This window comes from Populus trichocarpa, chromosome 6 (genome assembly GCF_000002775.5).
Source record: "Populus trichocarpa isolate Nisqually-1 chromosome 6, P.trichocarpa_v4.1, whole genome shotgun sequence".
Taxonomy (NCBI): Eukaryota; Viridiplantae; Streptophyta; class Magnoliopsida; order Malpighiales; family Salicaceae; genus Populus; species Populus trichocarpa.
Window position 1 is genome coordinate 22,181,952 of NC_037290.2, and position 19,293 is coordinate 22,201,244.

A 19,293-nucleotide genomic window follows, 5' to 3' on the forward strand; every position below is an offset into this window, starting at 1 on the left:
TATTTTTGCGAAGTCGTCAACATTTGATTTTATATTTTAATTTGTTTAATTCTCAAATTAATAATTGAATAGAATATAAGCTATAATTAGATTTTGGAAATAAGATATCCTCCACTCATCCAAAAACTTGACGATATTGGAAGGATTTGGATTAGAGGTGAATCACTCTCCTTATCTGATGACTCGCGTGATATGAGTTTTTTTTTTTTTTTTTTTAACTAGTAATACAAGGGAGATAATTGACATTAGCAAAACAACAAATGATGCCCGACTAGTCGGTCAGTTAAGCTCGCATAAAAAGCCACACATTCTTCAACCTTTCCACACTCTCCAGGCACACGATCCCATAATGGAAGAAGAAACTATCATCACGGCAGCACTCTCCACCCTCGCTTCTCCCCAGCTTACAGATCTCACCAGCTCCATCCTCTCGCTTACCCTCCACCATCACAGCCGCCTCTCCTCCCTCCTTTGCTCTCCCTCCCTTTTCTCCCTCGCCCTTCACCATCTTCACTCCCTCTCCCTCGCTCACAAAACCCTACTCATTGCCAAATACCTCCTCTCATCCCTCCACCACCTCACACGTCACTTCCATCCACCAACACTTATTCCACCACACCCTACCACCACCATCAAACACCGCGATCTCGACGCCGCATTGCTTCTCATTTTCCTTTGTGATGTACATCAAGAAAGCCCCGAAATACTTAAAACACCACGCACTGGATGGCGTGAGGGTTTGAGGAAGCATTACTCTAAAACTGTATTAAGGCGATCAAGCGTTGGGGTGCATTATGGTGGTGTCCTCTTACCATACGTTGAGATGGTCATAAGGTGTTGGAGGTTTGTTGGTGTAATGGCTGGCTGTGCAGTGAAGGAGGGGAGGGAGGTGGCAGCGGCACCGGCAGCAGTGGTGGCGCTTCCGGCAGTGGAGGTGAGAGGAGGTGGTGGTGAGTGTGTAATATGTAGGGAAAAGATGAGTGGAGGTAGAGATGTGTGTGAATTGCCATGTGAACACTTGTTTCATTGGATGTGCATTTTGCCATGGCTAAAGAAGACGAATACTTGCCCATGTTGCAGGTTCCAGCTTCCCACTGAAGATGTGTTCTGTGAGATCGAACGGCTGTGGAGTGCTCTAATCAAGATTGGTGATGGGGCCCTTAGTGGGGAACGCACGTGATGGGTGTTGATCATGGCAGGATGACGAGAACTTACTGGCCTCTCTACTGAAGTTAGGATAAATTTGCATTTCCGAGGCCTATGTGGGCAATTAAGGTTGGGGTATAATGAATGGTTGTGGTGAATAGGGCGTAGAGGATCACTTCTTCATGATAAAGACACGTGTGGATAAGGCTAGAGTCGTGTTTGGAGAATTGCTGATTTGTAGCTAAATAAATGTGATGGGATTACAGATATTTCTGAGGTTAATCAGCAGAGTAGATTAGAACGTCTAGGACCAGTGGTCTTGCACAATTTCTCAATAGCTTTCACAATCACATTAATTTGGTGGGCCTATAGTATTGTATTTTTGTATGTATCAAAACATGAAATAATTAACCCATATTTTTTAAAATATTTTTTATTTGAAATTATATTAAAATAATATTTTTTATTTTTTAAAAAAAAAATTGATACAGTACATTAAAACGATTTAAAAATACTAAAAAATTATTAATTAAAAAAAAAAAAAAAATTTTAATTTTTTTAAAAATTATTTTTAAAACATGAAAACATAGAATTGCATGTCGACTTCGAATCAGCTAGCAGGAAAAGGAAACGGCTGTATGGTGTTAGCGTTGCTGTGTGTTGGGCTTTATGCAATAGTTGTGCCCTAGTGTGCAGTGTGTAGGCCCATGACTACAGTATCACGAGAGAGGCTTTCATCTGATTTCAAAAGCAAGTCTCTGCAAGCCCAATTAAACCCAAGAAATCTGAACGGCGGCGACTTCAATTTTTTCATGGGCCGGAAAACAAGAACGAAATTGATAGAGATAATTCCCTCTTCCAATCATCCCATTTGGGCTTAATTCGTCCATAAGAGATCCAACCATCTTGTGCTCGGCGCAGCAATTATGCAAAACGATTATGTCTATAGACATAACAGTATGCTTTCACAGCTTCCGCGATAAAATGTTAAGAATTAGGAAAGTAAAATAGAAATGGGCTTCTTCGTTAGCTTCGGTCAGGGCCCAGATCAGTTGCCCAAGAAAACATTAATTAGTAAATCACAATCACCTCTTCTCTTGTAATTTTCCTTCAAAATATTTTCCCTAATGGTTTTGAAAATATAGTAGTGGTTATTTTTAAAATTATTTTTAAAAAAAATTATCAAAATAATATTTTTTTAATTTTTAAAATATTATTTTTAATATCAATTTATAAAAACATCAAAAACAATTAATTTTAGTTTCAAAAATATTTTTGAAATATAAAAATAAACAGATTCTTAAAAGAAGAATAATCCAATTAAGCTAATGCTCACTTGTCAGGTAAGTAATTAGTGCAAAATCTCTCTTTTCTTTAGGAACAGACTAAAAAATTGGCCTTGCCACCATTTTTCTTCCCTATACTCTACTTCCAATGAAATAGTTCTTATCATTGGAAGCGTCTTGAACCTTCCAAGTATGGACTGCAGACAATTTAAAAAAAAAATTAAAGAGGTCATGGTTTCACTATTTACATAGAATTATTACATCATGAAATAGTATAATAATTATTTTATTATTTTATTATTTTATTTTATTAATTTTGTTTAGTTTTTTTTTTCATCAAATTTGATTCTTGTTCTTTTATTACTATTTTTTTTTACTTTGAAACTTTTTTTAAATTGATAATTTTTTTTCAGTCTTATACTTCAACATTAAATTTGTTGGGAATTGAACTTTCTAATTGAGCTCGACTCTAAAATTTCAAGGGTTACAAGTTTGAAAAATTAACACGGGTTTAAAAGATTTATTTGGGTTTGCTTGAGTTTTTTTTCTTTTCTCTTTGTAACCTCATATATTTTCTGTTTCATCCTTCATCATCTATTTAATTAAAGACTGAACTCCGTTATTTTTTTATTTTTCTTATAAAGAAATTTTCACTAGTTTTAAAAATAACTCGAGGTATTTCACATCTTTTTATTTATCATTCTTTATTAAATTTAGCTTTTTTAAAAAAAAACTATTTTTTAATTAAATTAAATTAATTAATTAAGTATAAAATGATCACTTCATTATATTTGTTTGGTTTAGTCTATTTTGATTTTTTCATGTAGTCTTTCATAGTTATATTAAAATGATTTTGACGAGCTTTTTCTAGTAAGGGGTAATGTTCAATACACATGGACAGTGAGTTTTCAATAGGTCTTTCTTTTTCCTCTTATATTTATTTATTGTTAATGTCATTTTTAATTTTATTATTAAAGTAACCGATATTATTGAACTTAGTAAAACCATAGTTATTAAACCCGGACCGGCCCGGCGGGTCGACCCGGGACCCGGTCGATCCGGTGGCTGGACCGGTTCGGGTTTGTCAAAAGACCGGCCGGTGCAACGACCCGGCAAAACCCGGTCGACCCGGTGGGTCAACCCATGACCCGTGTGACCCGGGCAAACCCGAACGAGACCCGGGTGACTCTCCATGGCAGATTTAAGATTTTATCTCTGTTTGGATCTGTGGAGATTGAAAAATTAACAGTGGTTTGGTTGTGAACGATGGCTTAAGCTTCAGATTCATGTCTTCGAGAAGAAAGAGAGGGCTTTGGAGCGCAGATCTAGCATGAATAAAAAAAAAGAAAAAATCTCAAACAGCAAAAAATCGAAAGAAAGAGCATGAGGAAGAGAGGGGAAAGATTTACTTGGAGATTGAAAACTTGTTGATTTCTCTTCACTGTTAGAATTTGAGCCCAAGGCGTAAAAGAGAAAAGGCAGCGAAGCGAAGAGGAAGGGTGCAGACAGCAATATATATATTTTTTGTTTTACAATACTATACGCTCTCTTCTCAGCATCAAATATTTTCAATTCTTTTTTTGTTGAAAACGGATCTTTTAACTTAATTTTTTTTAAAAATAAACATAGTAAAATATTTTTAAAACTTTATTTCGCACTTAGAGTTTTTGTCAATTGGAGATAAATTTTATTTTATAAAAATTAATTAATAAGTATATTTTATTTATTTTTAAGATTTTTTAATATAAATCTTGAACTATTACTCTCCTTACCTTTAAATTTTGACTGATTTTATTTCGTTCCATGTATTTTTCTCTCGCTCTCAAATATATATAAAAAAACCATGTTCACTTCTTTTTCTTTTATTCTTCTCAAATTTACTATTATGAGAAAATTGTTTTATTATAAAACATAACCGAATTAGAAGCATATATTTTCTAGTTAAATACCATTAAGAAAATCTTTTTTTTATTTTAATATTTTTTTATGAAATATTAAAACTTTAAATATATATTTTAAAATTTTTCCGGGTTAATCCGGGTTGATCCGAGTTGACCCGGGTTGACCCCTAAAACCCGAGACCCGGCTCCTTGACCGGGTCAACACCCAGGTCGGGTTTTATAACTATGAGTAAAACTAACGACCCAGGTTCTAGATCTCTCCACTTGTTTCTAAATCCACGTCGCATAAACAATCTTTTTTATGTAGCCTGCGGTGCAAGCGCAGGAACCTATCTAACTTTAAAAATGGAGCCCACAGAAAAAGAGGAGGTCGTCCATTTGTATGTTGATGGAGTGCCCTTAAAAGCTCCTTTGTCCATGCTCCCAGGGAAGCCATGCTAGCTTGGTGGACAGACTTCATAATGCAAAATCAATTCGAAAGGTTATTATTAGTAAAAACTAAATACTGCCCTCCTTTCTTTGAGTGCAATGCAAGCTAATCTTTAATACTTTTTAAGTAAGATAAAAATTTAAAAATTTTATTTTTTTAAAATTAATTTTTTTTATTTTTAACTTAAGATATTTTTAATTAAAAAATACTTTGAAAAACAACTACTACCACAATTCATAATAAAATTACTTTTAATGATTTTTAATGATGTGAAATAATGTTGAAGTGACAATACATAATAAAGTCATGATAAAAAACAAATAAATAATACAATATATAATAATAAGGGGGTAATAAATAATAGAAGATCATAGTGAAAGAAGAGGATATTATTGATATTCTAACATATGGAAATTACATTGGTAAATATGATTAAGAGTAAAAACAAATGGAAATTACTTTTACTGGAAAAAAAAAAGGTGAATAAATTTGGCTAGTTGCGGTAGAGAAAAAGTGTGTATGGATGTGTGGTTGTGATTGTTTTCAAAGTATTTTTTACTCGGAAATATATCAAAATAATATTTTTTTTATTTTTTAAAAACTATTTTTGATATCAACACATCAAAATAATTTAAAAATACTAAAAATTATTAATTTAAAATAAAAAAAATTAAATTTTTTCAAAAATATTTTTAAAATATAAAAATAAATTGGCCAAAAACAGTTCAGGAACATCACGTGACTGTGAGCTAGAGCCAGGCTCATTCAGAAATGCAGCCCCGTGATGTAATTCAAAATTTTGAATTGTTTTTCTTGTAGCTGTCCGTTTACACACGTGTCATTGTATAGTAGTATATCCGGGCTGGGTCCTCCCTTGCAGGGCAATAAATGGAGTGGTAACTATTTTCTTTATCATTCTCATTCAAAAATAAATATTAACTTTAGTTTTAAATTTTTCACAAAAACAACATATAAAATGATCATAATAATAAAATTAAAGTCAAATGCAATGGAAAAATGAGCGACTAGATGAAGAAATGGACTCGAAAAAATAAAAGATTTTTTTTTGTCTAAGTGAGTTGCATATATAAAATTGTGTCTCAAATTACGCCGTTCATATATACAATTAAGAAATTATATTTTAAAATATATTAATTTAATTATTTTTTATAATATTAGTTCAAAAAAAATAAAAGGTGTTTGGTGTCTGGTTATAATTTTTTAAAAAGTTTTTTTATTTAGAAATATATTAAAATAATATATATATATATATATATATATATATTTTTTTTTATTTTTTAAAATTTATTTTGATATTAACACATCAAAATAATTTAAAAATATATAAAAATTAACCTTTTAAAAAATTAAATTTTTATAAATCTCTATTTAAACCACTCTACTAACTGAGACCACGCTACCAACTGAGATCAAGACAAGTAATTTTTTACTCCCAAAGAGAGGCCAAGACAGTTTTTTTTTTTTTATAAAAAAAAGAAGAGACAAGACCAACCAAGTTAAATAATGAAGGGCTGCTGTGAAGTAAAAAAACAAAGTTGGATTTAAAGGCACCTCATATGAGCAAGAGAGACCAAGCACTCGGTTTTGAACATAGTAAAGTACACATTTGTTAGTTCCCCTATGTTTCAACTTCCATAGAATCTTTCTGAGTTTTTAGTTTACAGAACAGTAGTATCTGGGATAAAGGTCCTTCACATTTCTTTCTTTGCTAAGAATTTAACACACTATAAGTGGTTTCAGTGGCAGAGAAAATGACAGCACCTGGCAAGGAAGAGAAAGGATGGAGGTGGGTTCTCGTTGATCTCTCTGTTTTCTCTTCCTCGATATGTTCTTATCTCTTACATTGTGAGATGGATTGTCTCTCATTATCAGTGAAAGCAAGAAAATGGAAGGACGGGATAGTTGGAGGACTCTAGAATGCCTGAGAGGAAGATTGCTTGCAGAGAGACAAGCTTCAAAGATTGCTAAAGAGGAGGCAGAACTCATGGGCAACAAGGTCTGTTTCTTCTATCCCATGAATGTGTTTTGCTTTATTTTTTCTCCTTCTGGGTGGATTGATTTATCGCATGCATCACATCTGGGATACCAATATACACCCACAATGCATCAACTGTAAGATCTCAAGTTTCTTTTTCATCTATTTTTAATGGTATAGTTAATAGAGCTAGAGAACAAAATCAGAGAAGAAACCAAATTAAGGAAAAAAGCCGAGAAGAAGCATAAACTCTTGATGAAGAAGCTCGAATCTTTGAAAATCTCACCTACATTAGAGGGATCAGAGAAGTCAAGTTCATCTGACACTAGTGGATTTTCTAGCACATCATCCACAAGTACTTCAGGCCACAAAGACCCTGAAGAATCTGAATCCAAGCCCCAAAGCATAATCCAAGCACTCTCACAAGATATGAAAGACAATGGCTCCGAAACAACTACATCCAATCAAAATGCGGGTATTGTTTTGGATTCCATTGAAGAGAGTACTGGCACTCAAGATACTCAAAATTCAAATTCTGGACATAACCTCAAAGACTATTCCTTGGATAAATCTAGCCATGAATCCATGGCATGTTCCCAAGATTCAAAGGCTGATGACCAAAGGTATGCAGTTCAACATGCATTGTCCTTTTCAATTAATCACTTTTATTTATGCTAATCTAATGGGGTTTCTCTAAGCTAATTTTGTTAGTATTCTGATAATCTCTTTCAGTTCTTCGAGCATCAAAGCTTCAGTGGCGGAGATGGAGACAAATGCAGGAATTGAGAGCGATAACGAGGACTATGTGGATGATTCTTTGGCATTAGTCCCAATGAGTTTGCCGGCATCTACCAAGAAAAATGAGTTGAAGATAGTTAATAGAAGTGTTATTGAAGTTCTTGATGCTTTAAGGCATGCCAGGGAGCAGATACAAAGCTCAATGGAGAACAGACACATGATTAGAGTTGGCCCATCTTGAATGCATGTTTGTTAAATACAAGTGATGTGAGTTGTATAGAGATAACAACATAGTTAGCAGAAAGCCACATTAGGATGGGCCTCTATGTTCTTTTTGCATGGAAGCAAGAAATGGCCAAGCATGACGAGGAGGGTAGAGTACTGGCTGGCCTAATTAGTATCGCTGCATTGATCATAGGGTTGAACGGGTAATAAAGTTATATGATAGTGAACATCAAAGAAAGCATGTGATGTGGGGAATCATCAAGGATTTGCTGTCCAGTTGATGCTGGACCTGGTGATGATGGTCATATTCTTTCTTGTTTTCATTCTGCTTTTTGAGTTTGATTAAACTTTGACGGTTGAATGCGGTCACTTTTTTGTTGATTCTTGTGGCTTGCACACCTGCATGGAGATGGAGTATTGGGCTTAGGCCAAGGCTTGCTAATTTGTTTCTAGGCTTATATTCAGTTGAGTTTCTCAATATGCAAATACATAGCATTAAGGTTTAGTGGCCTTATTGCTGTAGTTGAGACCACTGGTACCTGCTTTTGGTTAAACTTCATAAATTAGAAAAGCAGAGTTTAAGCTAGCGTGCACTCTTTGTTTCTGAACTTTATTTATTTTTGTTAGGATCATCATAATCACAAGTGCCAAACCAGAGTAACCCTCCCATGGAAAGTCTAAAGGCTTTTAATTTAGCCCAAGCTTCTTCTAGATGTTATAAATTCAAATCCTAACATCCATTTCATCATGATTCAACCAAAAACGAGCGTCCCCTCATGGCTGGTGAGGTTAAACAAGCTTACACGAAGCTTTAAAATAAGACGGCGGTGGATATTGTTAAACACCCTGCAAGCAGCCTTGAAAATCAGAATAGGAGTTCAGAGGGAGCTGAAGAAGGTTTTGTCTCTAATGTAAAACTATCCCAAAACATCAAAATGAGTTTGCTTACTGCAAGCATATTCCCTGAACTTGACAAGCATTTTATCTGTTCTTGGATTGCATGCCATCCCATCACATGCATGAGTATATCCAGATTCCAAAACAGAGCAGATTTGTTGGATTTATTGATAGATACTTCCAAGGCAATGTTTCGTTGTCCTATTAAAACAGTTTTTCAGACCTTCGCGAGCACCGAGGAGCATGGTCTTTTCCACTTCACGAGTTCAATTCAAGCAAGCTCATCAGCCGAAGAACAGGATCCCAGTCCTTCTCTTTGGGCTGAGCCTAATCTGAAACCAAACCAACCTATCAACTGCAGTTTTATTGCCCTAAATCCAATACCGATGGTAGATTCAAGGATCGAAGTGACTATGCTACGGTGGAAAAAGGATATAATTCATCACCAACCCTCTTTCTCCAGATATGTGTCCTCGTAATATGCATACATGAGGCTACCAAACCAGTTATCATGTTGGGAATGTAGGGAATTCCGACCGGTGATGTTCTGATATTTGCTCATAGGAGGTAAAGCATACTAACACAATATTTAACGTGGTTCGGCAAACTGCCTACATCCACGGGAGAAGCCATTGCATTATATAGGGAGAGAACAAGATTTACAACAATAGAGGAGGAGGAATCATCCCCTCTTTGGCAACTCTCAACCTCACTCTATTTCTCTCTTTTCAGTGCTGCAATGGCAGCTACTGCTGGCTGCCTTGGCAGCCCACTCTCTCCTACATTTCTCACATCTTTGGCTCTACTTTCCCTCTCTCAACTCTCTCATTTTGCTCTCTAATGTATGCCTCTATTTATAGGCATCCATGGCAGCTCCTCTTGCTCTTTTGTCAACAATGGTGGCTGCCAAACTTACCAAACTTTGACATTAGACAATGGTTGTTGGCTGCCACCAACAACCCACCATTGTAGCCTCCTTCTTTGACAATGGTGGCTGCACATTAATGGCAACCAACCCAACAATCACCCCCTTTGCCATTTATGTGGGCAATTGTCCTCTTGCTTCTTCAGCACATGCTTGCATTCTGCAGCTCTTCCAAGCTTACCATTCTGAGAGCGTCTTTGGCCAAGTTTCCAGGTACTTGCCAAACCTTTCAATCACCAGAGTCATCCAAGCACCCCTTTGCTTACTCCAAAGGATCACTTCAACCAGATGGTTTGTCATATCTCATCTGAAGAGTGTTTAACGCTTGTCTCTGGAACAACATCCCCCTTCAAGCATATCAACCATGCTTGGCCCGGAATGATTTATCAAGCCTTACACCAAGGCTTACAACACCCCCTCAAACGGATATTTCCAAGTGCGACAGTCATTGAGTATTTTAATGTGATCACAAACTCACCACTCTTCCAAGAGTCTACTCATCCCGGAGTTGCGTCTGCCCTTTGTTCCTCCCTAGGAACCACGCCTTACTTCTCCGTGAGTCTCCCGCTCTTAGTCTCAAGAGTCCAGGTGGCTCTCCCTTTTAACCATGGGGACAGCCCATTAAAGGTTGATCCATCTCTATCTTCATACTCTGAGTATTACAATGTCATTACTGAGCTCACCACCTTGACAAGAGTCAACTTGTTCCCGGAACCTGCGCATGCCCTCTGCTACTTCATAGCAGTCGCGTCTTAATGCTCCACAAGTCACACACTTATTGTCCAAGGCAAATGTCTTCTAGCTCATTGATCTTAAGCATGGGGGCAATATCCATGAAAGTCAATCCTGCATTTGTCTCCATACTCATCATAGCCAATTGGCTATACACTTGTCCACTTATATCTAGCCATCACATCGGTCTTTAGGGCGTTCTGAAATTGGGCTCCTATCATGGCCCTCACACCTTCTCCTGAGGTGTCTCTGCTTGTCGTCATGAGACGGTCTGAACTTGGACTCATATCATGGTCCTCACACCTTCCATCCGAGGTGTCTCCGCCTGTCGTCATGAGACGGTCTGAACTTGGACTCATGTCATGGTCCTCACACCTTCTCCTGAGGTGTCTCCGCCTGTCGTCATGAGACGGTCTGATCTTGGACTCATATCATGGTCTGCACACCTTCTGTCTGAGGTGTCTCTGCCTATCGTCATGAGACGGTCTTATCTTAGACTCATGTCATGGTCCTCACACCTTCCATCCGAGGTGTCTCTGCCTGTCGTCATGAGACAGTCTGAATTTGGACTCCTATCATGATCCTCACACCTTTCATCCGAGGTGTCTCCGTCTGTCATCATGAGGCGGTCTGTACTTGGGCTCCTTTCATGGCCCACACACCTTTTTGCCTGAGGTGTCTCTGCTCGTCGTCATGCGGCGGTTTCTACTTGGGCTAGTTTCATGGCCCACACACCTTCTGCCTGAGGTGTCTCCGCTCATCGTCATGTGGCGGTTTGTACTTGGGCTTGTTTTATGGCCCACACACCTTCTGCCTGAGGTGTCTCCGTCCGTCATGAAGCGGTCACATCCTCCTTCATCGGGGATGTCTCCAGTGGCTCCAAGATTCTCTACCACCATGTGGACTTGGGAGAGATCACTGCCACTGATCACATAGAAAGAGAGAGTTGCGGTGCACTCTTCGCAATCTTCCATCTCATTTTCTATGTTTGGAGCTTCTATGCCTTTCTGCTTGATAGCTCCACCCACACCAACTCTCTTTGGTGTTTTCGCCTTTCATCGGCGGTCGCACCCCCTTAATTAGGTGCTTCTGCAACAGCTCATCTTTCCATCCTTGCATGCATTGGAAAGGTCCTCGCTTGTTGCCTTTATCAAGAGCACAAGAGACTTCCTGTTGTACAACTTTTTTTTTTTTTTCACACAGTCTCTGCTCTGAGCTTCATCTGGGAACTCTTCTTCTCCTTGCATCTGTTGTCTCATTACAGTACCTCGTTGGATCCTTTGGGTACTCCTGCACAATCTCCGTGTGCTCTCGTACAATTTCGGTTCTCCAGATTTCTCCCTATTCTTTGCTTTTATGTTTGACAGCAGCTCATCCTGTCACAACATTTATCCAAGTCAAAATAGGGTGCCAATCTTTATCCCTTGTTGTATTTCTCTTCCATTATCAGGGTCTTCATTAATTATCCCTTCGAGAAATTACAGTCACCGAATCTAACTTCTTTGGAGAAATCACCACTCCATCAGATCCTTGAACATACAGAACCCAACTGTTCCTTTGTGCCGTCATCTTGCTAGTCTTCAACAGTTTCATTACAAACTGTTACATATACAAAAATAGTACTGTGTGGATGATCCTTCAACTAAGCAAGTTCCCAGGAAAGATTTGGAGGGGTCACACTGGTCCCGCTTAAAACCCAATCTCCTAGACAGAACTTCTTAGAACGTATCTATCCACCGTACTGTCTTTTCGTATATACAACCATTTGCTAGCTTTGTTGCGGCTTTCCTTTACAAGTGATCTGGGGTATCCCGGTTTTATACCTGATTTCTCAACATCTAACGAGACTACCAGTTCTTAGATTCGTCAAGATTGGTCTTCATCAATTTCCACTCTCCACCTCAAATTGTCCACTTGATTGGGTGTCTAGAGTGTCCCAATTTTACCTTCCCTCAAGGCAATTCAAATCTCCCCACTTAGCAGTTCAACACATGTAATTGGGTAAACATGTGCACCTTCTTCTTCTTCATCTCCATCGACCACCATGATGACCTTCAGATGCCTCCTGATCGGGCAATCTCTATTGTTAATTCACCACCACCACTTTCGGTCTCAAATCTCAACGATCGGACCGTACCATTGCATCCGGAACGATCAAATTAGCTGGAAACAAGTCTGAAATCGTCCAAATCGCATTTCAGACGGCTAAGATTTGATCAAAACAATTCTGGCCTGATGAACGGCCCAGATTCAATCTCAGATCCGGTTGCACATAGACTCTGCTGCACAGAATCTTATCCCTCGGCTCGCGGCTCGGCTCGGCTTCACAACGGCTCGGCTCAACTCAGCTCGACTTGGCTCGGCTCGCGGCTGATGATGTGGCAGGTGGGTCCCACTTTGCTGACGTGTCTGCTGACTGGTCGATGATGTGGCTGCTGACATGGCATGCCTACTGTGCGTGATGACTTCACCATTACATCAGGCTGATGTCATCATGGGCCATGCTACTGTACATGATGATGTCACAATTACATCATGTTAATGTCATCCCTGACATGTCTACTGTTCATGCTGACGTCATCCTTATCCGGGTCAGCCACATGGGTCGGGTCAACTGGTATTCGGGTCGGGTCAACTCATCCGGGTGAAGAAGACGCGTGAGGCGCGTCGGCGCGCGTGGGCAGACGCCTTGCCGGAGAGTGATGGAGAGTGCGGCCATGTGCGACGTCCGATTTTGACGCCGTTTTCACCAGTGGCTTCGTCTCTTCCTCCTCTACACGGTGGTATGGTCAAAACATAATTTTGACAACTTTCATTTTTGAGCAAAAATCAAACACCACTTCAAACCATATGCTCTGATACCAATTGTAGGGAATTCCGACCGGTGATGTTCTGATATTTGCTCATAGGAGGTAAAGCATACTAACACAATATTTAACGTGGTTCGGCAAACTGCCTACATCCACGGGAGAAGCCATTGCATTATATAGGGAGAGAACAAGATTTACAACAATAGAGGAGGAGGAATCATCCCCTCTTTGGCAACTCTCAACCTCACTCTATTTCTCTCTTTTCAGTGCTGCAATGGCAGCTACTGCTGGCTGCCTTGGCAGCCCACTCTCTCCTACATTTCTCACATCTTTGGCTCTACTTTCCCTCTCTCAACTCTCTCATTTTGCTCTCTAATGTATGCCTCTATTTATAGGCATCCATGGCAGCTCCTCTTGCTCTTTTGTCAACAATGGTGGCTGCCAAACTTACCAAACTTTGACATTAGACAATGGTTGTTGGCTGCCACCAACAACCCACCATTGTAGCCTCCTTCTTTGACAATGGTGGCTGCACATTAATGGCAACCAACCCAACAGGGAATTTGCTAAGAGTATGTACAATACAAGATGAAATCAATTTAAAATTGTCATCTTACTAAAATCCTTTACAATTCCTTTAAGATTGGGATTCTACATATTTTAACAATTTAAAATCTGGATAATTATAAAATCTCTTTTATAATTTGATCTAAGCTTCACCTTTTATTCTAAACTTTTATAAATTGCACTTTACTTCCTAGATCAAACAAAAAGTACAAATAAAATACATTTTTAATTATGTAAATTGTTATTAAATATATAAATTATAAGATGAAAAATAAAATTTATAAAAATATAGAGAAAAAATAAAATTTAGATCAAACTATATAATGATTCATGTAACTATCTCTTTTAATAACCATAAGATTATGGGAGAGCTTTTATAATTTACCAAATATTAAAACTTAAATATTTTTTATGGCTATTTTATTTTAATTCAATATTGGTCTCGCCTTTTCATATAAAAATAAAACTAAACAAGTAATTTTATTTAGTCTACTGCAGCCCACGATGTTCATGATCCAGGAGCTACAACTCTCATTTGAGCCCGTTTTGTACGATTTTGGCCCACTTTTGCTTCTATTTTCTGTTAGAGTAATTTTATTAATATTTTTGTAATTTTAATATGTTAATTATAAAAATAAAAAAAAATCTAAAAATAAATAATTTAATATATTTTTAAATAAATAACACGGTAGAAACCACAAAATAATCTCATAATCAAAACTTAAGTTAAGTGGTTGAATCTGGTCTCGGGTCAACTATCTAGTTTCGGGCCGGGTCGGTCTTATAACTATTGGTCCCAATTCCAATTTGGTGCTTGCTCCATCGCACATTCCATCCATCGCAGAAACAAATTCCGTCATGGCTCCCAAAGTGAAAGGCAAAGCGACGGCATCGCAGCAGCCTCCCCCTCCAATTGAAGATCTATTCAGTAACCTCAATCGACACATCGAGCGATCTGAGTTCGAGCAAGCCGTCAAAGTAGCCGATCAAGGTATTTATTCTCCTTAATTTTATTTATTTATGTATATACTTATTTTGATCTTAATTTGTGTTGATTTTATCGCAGTTCTGTCAGTAGCTCCAAACGATGAAGACGCAATTCGATGCAAAGTAGTGGCTTTGATAAAGTGTGATAGCATTGACAAAGCTCTTTCGACTATCCACTCTGCTCGAAGGCAAAACCTTCCTTTTGATTTCTCTTACTTCAAGGTAAATCAGCTAATTATTGATAAATTATGAACAAAATAAAAATGTAAATTTTGCTAGGAACATTTACTTTCTGTTTGCTCTTTTTAATGCATCTTGAATTTACTCTGATATTTTAATCAGTAATTTTGGTGGTCTGGATATTCTTTTTTTCGTACCTTTTCTTAATGCAATTTAGGGTTTTTGAGGTTCGTTGCTAAAAACATGCACATAAATCTATAGAATTGACCCTCTTCTTGCTGGTGTGTTAATAGGCATACTGCTTATACCGACAAAACAAGTTGGATGAAGCATTGGAGTCGTTGAAAGGTCTTGAGAGAACTTCGGAAACAATGTTGCTAGAATCTCAGATTCTGTTTCGTCTAGGAAAAATGGATGCTTGTGTTGATGTCTATCAGAAGCTTCAAAAATCGAAGATTGATACTTTAGAAATAAATCTTGTTGCTGGGTTGATTTTGGCTGGGAAGTCTTCTCAAGTTCAGGGAATGATGGAGGCAAATCGGATTAAAGCTTCTAGCAGTTTTGAGTTGGCATACAACACCGCTTGTTCTTTGATTGAGAGGAATAAATACACTGATGCAGAACAGCTTTTGCTGACAGCCCGAAGGTGATACGTAGTTCTTTGCTCTTTCTAGATATTGATTTTATGGAAATATTCAATGGCACTACAATTTCATTATTATGGCTTGCATTATTCTCTTGCATTGGTATCTATATGCTTTTTCTAAATGTCACCAAAGTGGTGGATTAATTGTTGTGTGCTGAATACTGGATGAAATCCATAAGCTTGTCGAAATTTTATAGTCCTTCATGCTTGTGTTTTTTTGTCAGATATAAAACTTTTGTTTGTTCATGGCAAGGCACATGTTGAGGATGCTTGTGTCTCCATTTGTTCATGGCAAAGCACATGTTGAGGATGGATTTGTCTCCATTTTTTATTATTGAAATTTTCTATGCTGAAGTGGTCTCTTTTTGAAGCATGAATAGTAAATGTCTCCATGGAATTGAGGTTATGGTCTCATTGACATACACCTTTTGATATTTTGGGCAGAGTTGGTCAAGAAGCACTGATGGATGACAATTTGGCTGAGGATGATATAGAGATTGAATTGGCTCCTATAGCTGTGCAGTTGGCATATGTTCAACAAGTAAGATAATGACATCATGTGAATAGTTTGCCATTAACTATTTTTGTAGCAAGGCAGTTTCTTTCTTTGTTTTGTTCCCTGAATAGTAAATAATTAAGAAAGCTTGTTTCATCAGCTCTTAGGACGTTCACCAGAGGCCATGGAAGCTTACACAGAAATCATTAATCGAAATTTGGCAGATGAGTCATCCTTTGCAGTTGCTGTGAACAATCTTATTGCTCTGAAAGGTTCAAAAGATGTTTCTGATAACCTGAGAAAACTTGATCGGCTAAAAGAACAAGATGCACAGGCTTTTCAGCTTGCTCGTGGACTTGACAAACTTTCTCCAAAACAAAAGGAAGCAATATATGCAAACCGAGTGCTTTTGCTTCTCCACACGAATAAGATGGATCAGGTGTTGTGTTTGGCCTTTTGCATCCCATTTTTTTTTATTTCTGCTGCTTTCTAGTATTATACAAGTAATGGGATCCTCTGCATACCTAGATAATGCCTGTTTATTGCCAATATTTAACAGGCACGAGAACTTGTCACTGCTCTGCCAGACATGTTTGCTGACAGTGTGCTGCCAGTGTTGCTTCAAGCTGCGGTCTTTGTCAGAGAGAACAAGGCTGCTAAAGCTGAAGAAATACTTGGCCAGTTTGCTGAGAAGTTCCCTGACAAGTCTAGGGTCATTCTTCTTGCAAGGGCGCAAGTTGCTGCTGCTGCTGGCCATCCCCAAATTGCAGCCGACTCCCTGTCTAAGATACTTGATATTCAGCACATGCCTGCTACTGTTGCTACTCTAGTTGCTCTTAAAGAGCGTGCTGGAGATGTTGATGGTGCATCCACTGTGCTTGACTCTGCAATCAAATGGTGGTCAAATGCCATGACTGAGGACGACAAGCTGAATGTTATAATGCAAGAGGCTGCTTCATTCAAGGTCAGGCATGGCAAGGAGGAAGATGCTGCCCGCCTATATGAGGAGCTTGTCAGAAGCCGGGGGAGCATAGAGGCTTTGGTTGGGCTGGTGAATACAGTTGCCCGGGTGGATGTTGACAAGGCAGAAGCCTATGAGAAGAAGCTGAAACCATTGCCAGGTCTGAAGGGGATTGATGTGGATAGTTTGGAGAAGACTTCTGGAGCTAAGCACGTTGAAGGTGCGTCTGTTGTTGTTACAGGAGCACATGAGGAGGGTAAGAAGGAGAAGCCAAAGAAAAAGAGAAAGAGAAAGCCAAGGTATCCGAAAGGGTTTGATCCTGCTAATCCAGGCCCTCCTCCAGATCCAGAAAGGTGGCTCCCCAAGAGAGAGAGATCGAGTTACAGGCCCAAGAGAAAGGATAAGAGGGCAGCTCAGGTGAGAGGTTCTCAGGGAGCTGTAGTGAGAGAAAAACATGAAGCTGGTGCTACCTCTACTAGTTCCAACACATCAAATTCAAAATCAAGCCAAGCTACCACTTCCAAAGTAGCTGCAGAACACTCCAAGCCATCATCAAAGTCATCAAGAAAGAAGTCAAGGAATTAACTGGGAAAGAACCACTTGATCCTCCTCCCATAGCCCACCAGGGTGGCCAGAGAAAGCAGGAAGGAACTGTAGCATTTTGGTTAGGAGAGTTTCGTATGGTTTCTCATCATTGTTTTAGCCATAAGATTTTGGTTATTTATATTTGGCCTTTGTTCTTTGCAGGATTCAATTTGAAGTAGTTGAAACATTGAGGAATTTTGTTATACTCTGGATTCAATCTGAAATTTAGAAAGTTCAGAAATTTTGGTGTGCCTTTTCTTTTTGTTTTTTTTTTTTTTTCCTAGCACTTTTTTTTTTTTTTTTTGTGAAATGGTATGGTTGCGCATTGATTCTTGTTTCAGCTGCTGTTATTTTGTAATGAGGGGACTTTTATTTGATCAATTTCTAATGGAAAGAGGGCTCAACATAGACCTTGGCTCCTAGTTCACCTGGAATTCTATATATCCTAAAAAAAAAAAAAAAACCTGAATATTCTATGGTTTTAGAAGTTATTCCCTGATTATTGGTGCAGCTTTTGGTAAGGTAATGGGGGCATTTAGAAGAATTAGTGTACTCAGTGCTTAATCTGAGCCAGTCCAAGAGTCCCTCATTCTAAACATTCTCACACTTGTAGAGTTGACGCACTTGGGCGAAGCAACCGCCCAACAATAGCGATAGCTGTTACAATCTGCTGAAGAAATATAAAAACCTATTTGCAAATCAAATAATTTGTATTATTCTCAGTTGCTTTGTGACATACTGATGGAGCAAACAGAAACTCCTGTCTCCTTCCAAAATGCATTTGATGCTCCTACACGGTGTATATTCCAGCCCGGAACAGGTAGGATCCTTGCGGTAGATAATACGCACAGATTCGATTAACAGTTCTTTAGTCCCTACTCTAGCCGAAGTTCGGACTGACAGTTGCATGCAAGAGCTCTTGCCTTGCCCGAGAACAAGATCAAGATAAGAGTTCCTCAAGTTAAGGCCGATTCCTCCGGGAGAATAATTGCATGTACCAGGCAAATGAGAATTCACCATTCTGTTAATCAAATGGAGAGATTACCAATCACATTAAAACATCTTATGAAAGAAAAACTATCTTCTGGGGGTATTAAGAGTGATTACATGCTCTAACAAATGATGCTAGATTGAGGTTGAGGGGTAGAATTGTAGAGATATTGGAAAATCTTAAGGCAAATTCCTGGACCAATTGCAAATGCCTTCTGTAGCCTGGACCTCCAAACCAACTCCAGCTGAGGTTTTCAAATCAGAAAATTAGAGTATTAGCTCTTTAGACCATAAGGCCGGACTGGGGAGGGACTAATGCACTAAAGTTTGGCCGAGGTGACCGCTTTTGGAGGTCCATTAAGCCTTTCTTTACACGATCGAAACTCGAAAGCAGGGTCATTGTGCGCTTGGGCTACTACTAAACTAAAAGGATCGGGACTGTTCACCTGTCCTGGATTCCCATGCACAATTCTGCAGCTCTATATCATATAGTTCGCCCGAATTATTGCAGAAGGCATGACACGAGGTAATTAAAGTACAGAATATAAGATTTTCATCCGAAAAGTCGCCATAACTGGCCATATTAGACCAATTTGACAGCATTAATTTTTTCCCATCTCAAGGATTGTTTAACAGGATCCATGCATTTCACATGTGCATTCGTAGGTTCTTTTTTTTTTTTTTCATAGATCAAGCATCCCGTTATAAAAAATAAAGCCTGGTTTGCCTGTAATGTATTCGAGCTCTATAACTAACTCAAAAGGTGAGTGGAAACAAGAAGCTGTAGGCATATAA

General features: G+C 38.4%; 3 protein-coding genes across 3 annotated transcripts; all 3 read left to right on the forward strand.

Annotated features, from left to right (window-relative positions):
• The first annotated feature begins 259 nt into the window (after positions 1–259).
• Positions 260–1,573, forward strand: LOC7491963 (E3 ubiquitin-protein ligase SGR9, amyloplastic). Its single transcript, XM_002308461.4, has one exon. The coding sequence runs from the start codon at positions 350–352 to the stop codon at positions 1,178–1,180; it is 831 nt and encodes a 276-aa protein (XP_002308497.1). The 5' UTR covers positions 260–349; the 3' UTR covers positions 1,181–1,573.
• A 4,736-nt stretch (positions 1,574–6,309) lies between these two features.
• On the forward strand, positions 6,310–8,186 carry LOC7491964 (suppressor protein SRP40). Its single transcript, XM_002308462.3, has 4 exons — positions 6,310–6,570; positions 6,657–6,780; positions 6,940–7,382; positions 7,492–8,186. Exons 1-4 carry the CDS (start codon positions 6,536–6,538, stop codon positions 7,736–7,738), a joined length of 849 nt encoding a protein of 282 aa, XP_002308498.1. The 5' UTR covers positions 6,310–6,535; the 3' UTR covers positions 7,739–8,186.
• Positions 8,187–14,448: 6,262 nt separating this feature from the next.
• Positions 14,449–17,749, forward strand: LOC7491965 (uncharacterized). Its single transcript, XM_002308463.4, has 6 exons — positions 14,449–14,644; positions 14,720–14,862; positions 15,114–15,466; positions 15,911–16,007; positions 16,123–16,401; positions 16,522–17,749. Exons 1-6 carry the CDS (start codon positions 14,512–14,514, stop codon positions 17,506–17,508), a joined length of 1,992 nt encoding a protein of 663 aa, XP_002308499.2. The 5' UTR covers positions 14,449–14,511; the 3' UTR covers positions 17,509–17,749.
• Positions 17,750–19,293: the final 1,544 nt, after the last annotated feature.

Bases quoted from the DNA above. Each gene is read 5' to 3' on its own strand.
- LOC7491964 (XM_002308462.3), top strand. From the start codon at position 6,536: ATGACAGCACCTGGCAAGGAAGAGAAAGGATGGAG. The intron at 6,781-6,939 runs GTCTGTTTCTTC...TTAATGGTATAG, and splicing joins CAGAACTCATGGGCAACAAG to TTAATAGAGCTAGAGAACAA. The intron at 7,383-7,491 runs GTATGCAGTTCA...AATCTCTTTCAG, and splicing joins TCAAAGGCTGATGACCAAAG to TTCTTCGAGCATCAAAGCTT.
- LOC7491965 (XM_002308463.4), top strand. From the start codon at position 14,512: ATGGCTCCCAAAGTGAAAGGCAAAGCGACGGCATCGCAGCAGCCTCCC. The intron at 15,467-15,910 runs GTGATACGTAGT...TATTTTGGGCAG, and splicing joins CTTTTGCTGACAGCCCGAAG to AGTTGGTCAAGAAGCACTGA. The intron at 16,008-16,122 runs GTAAGATAATGA...TTGTTTCATCAG, and splicing joins AGTTGGCATATGTTCAACAA to CTCTTAGGACGTTCACCAGA.
- LOC7491963 (XM_002308461.4), top strand. From the start codon at position 350: ATGGAAGAAGAAACTATCATCACGGCAGCACTCTCCACCCTCGCTTCT.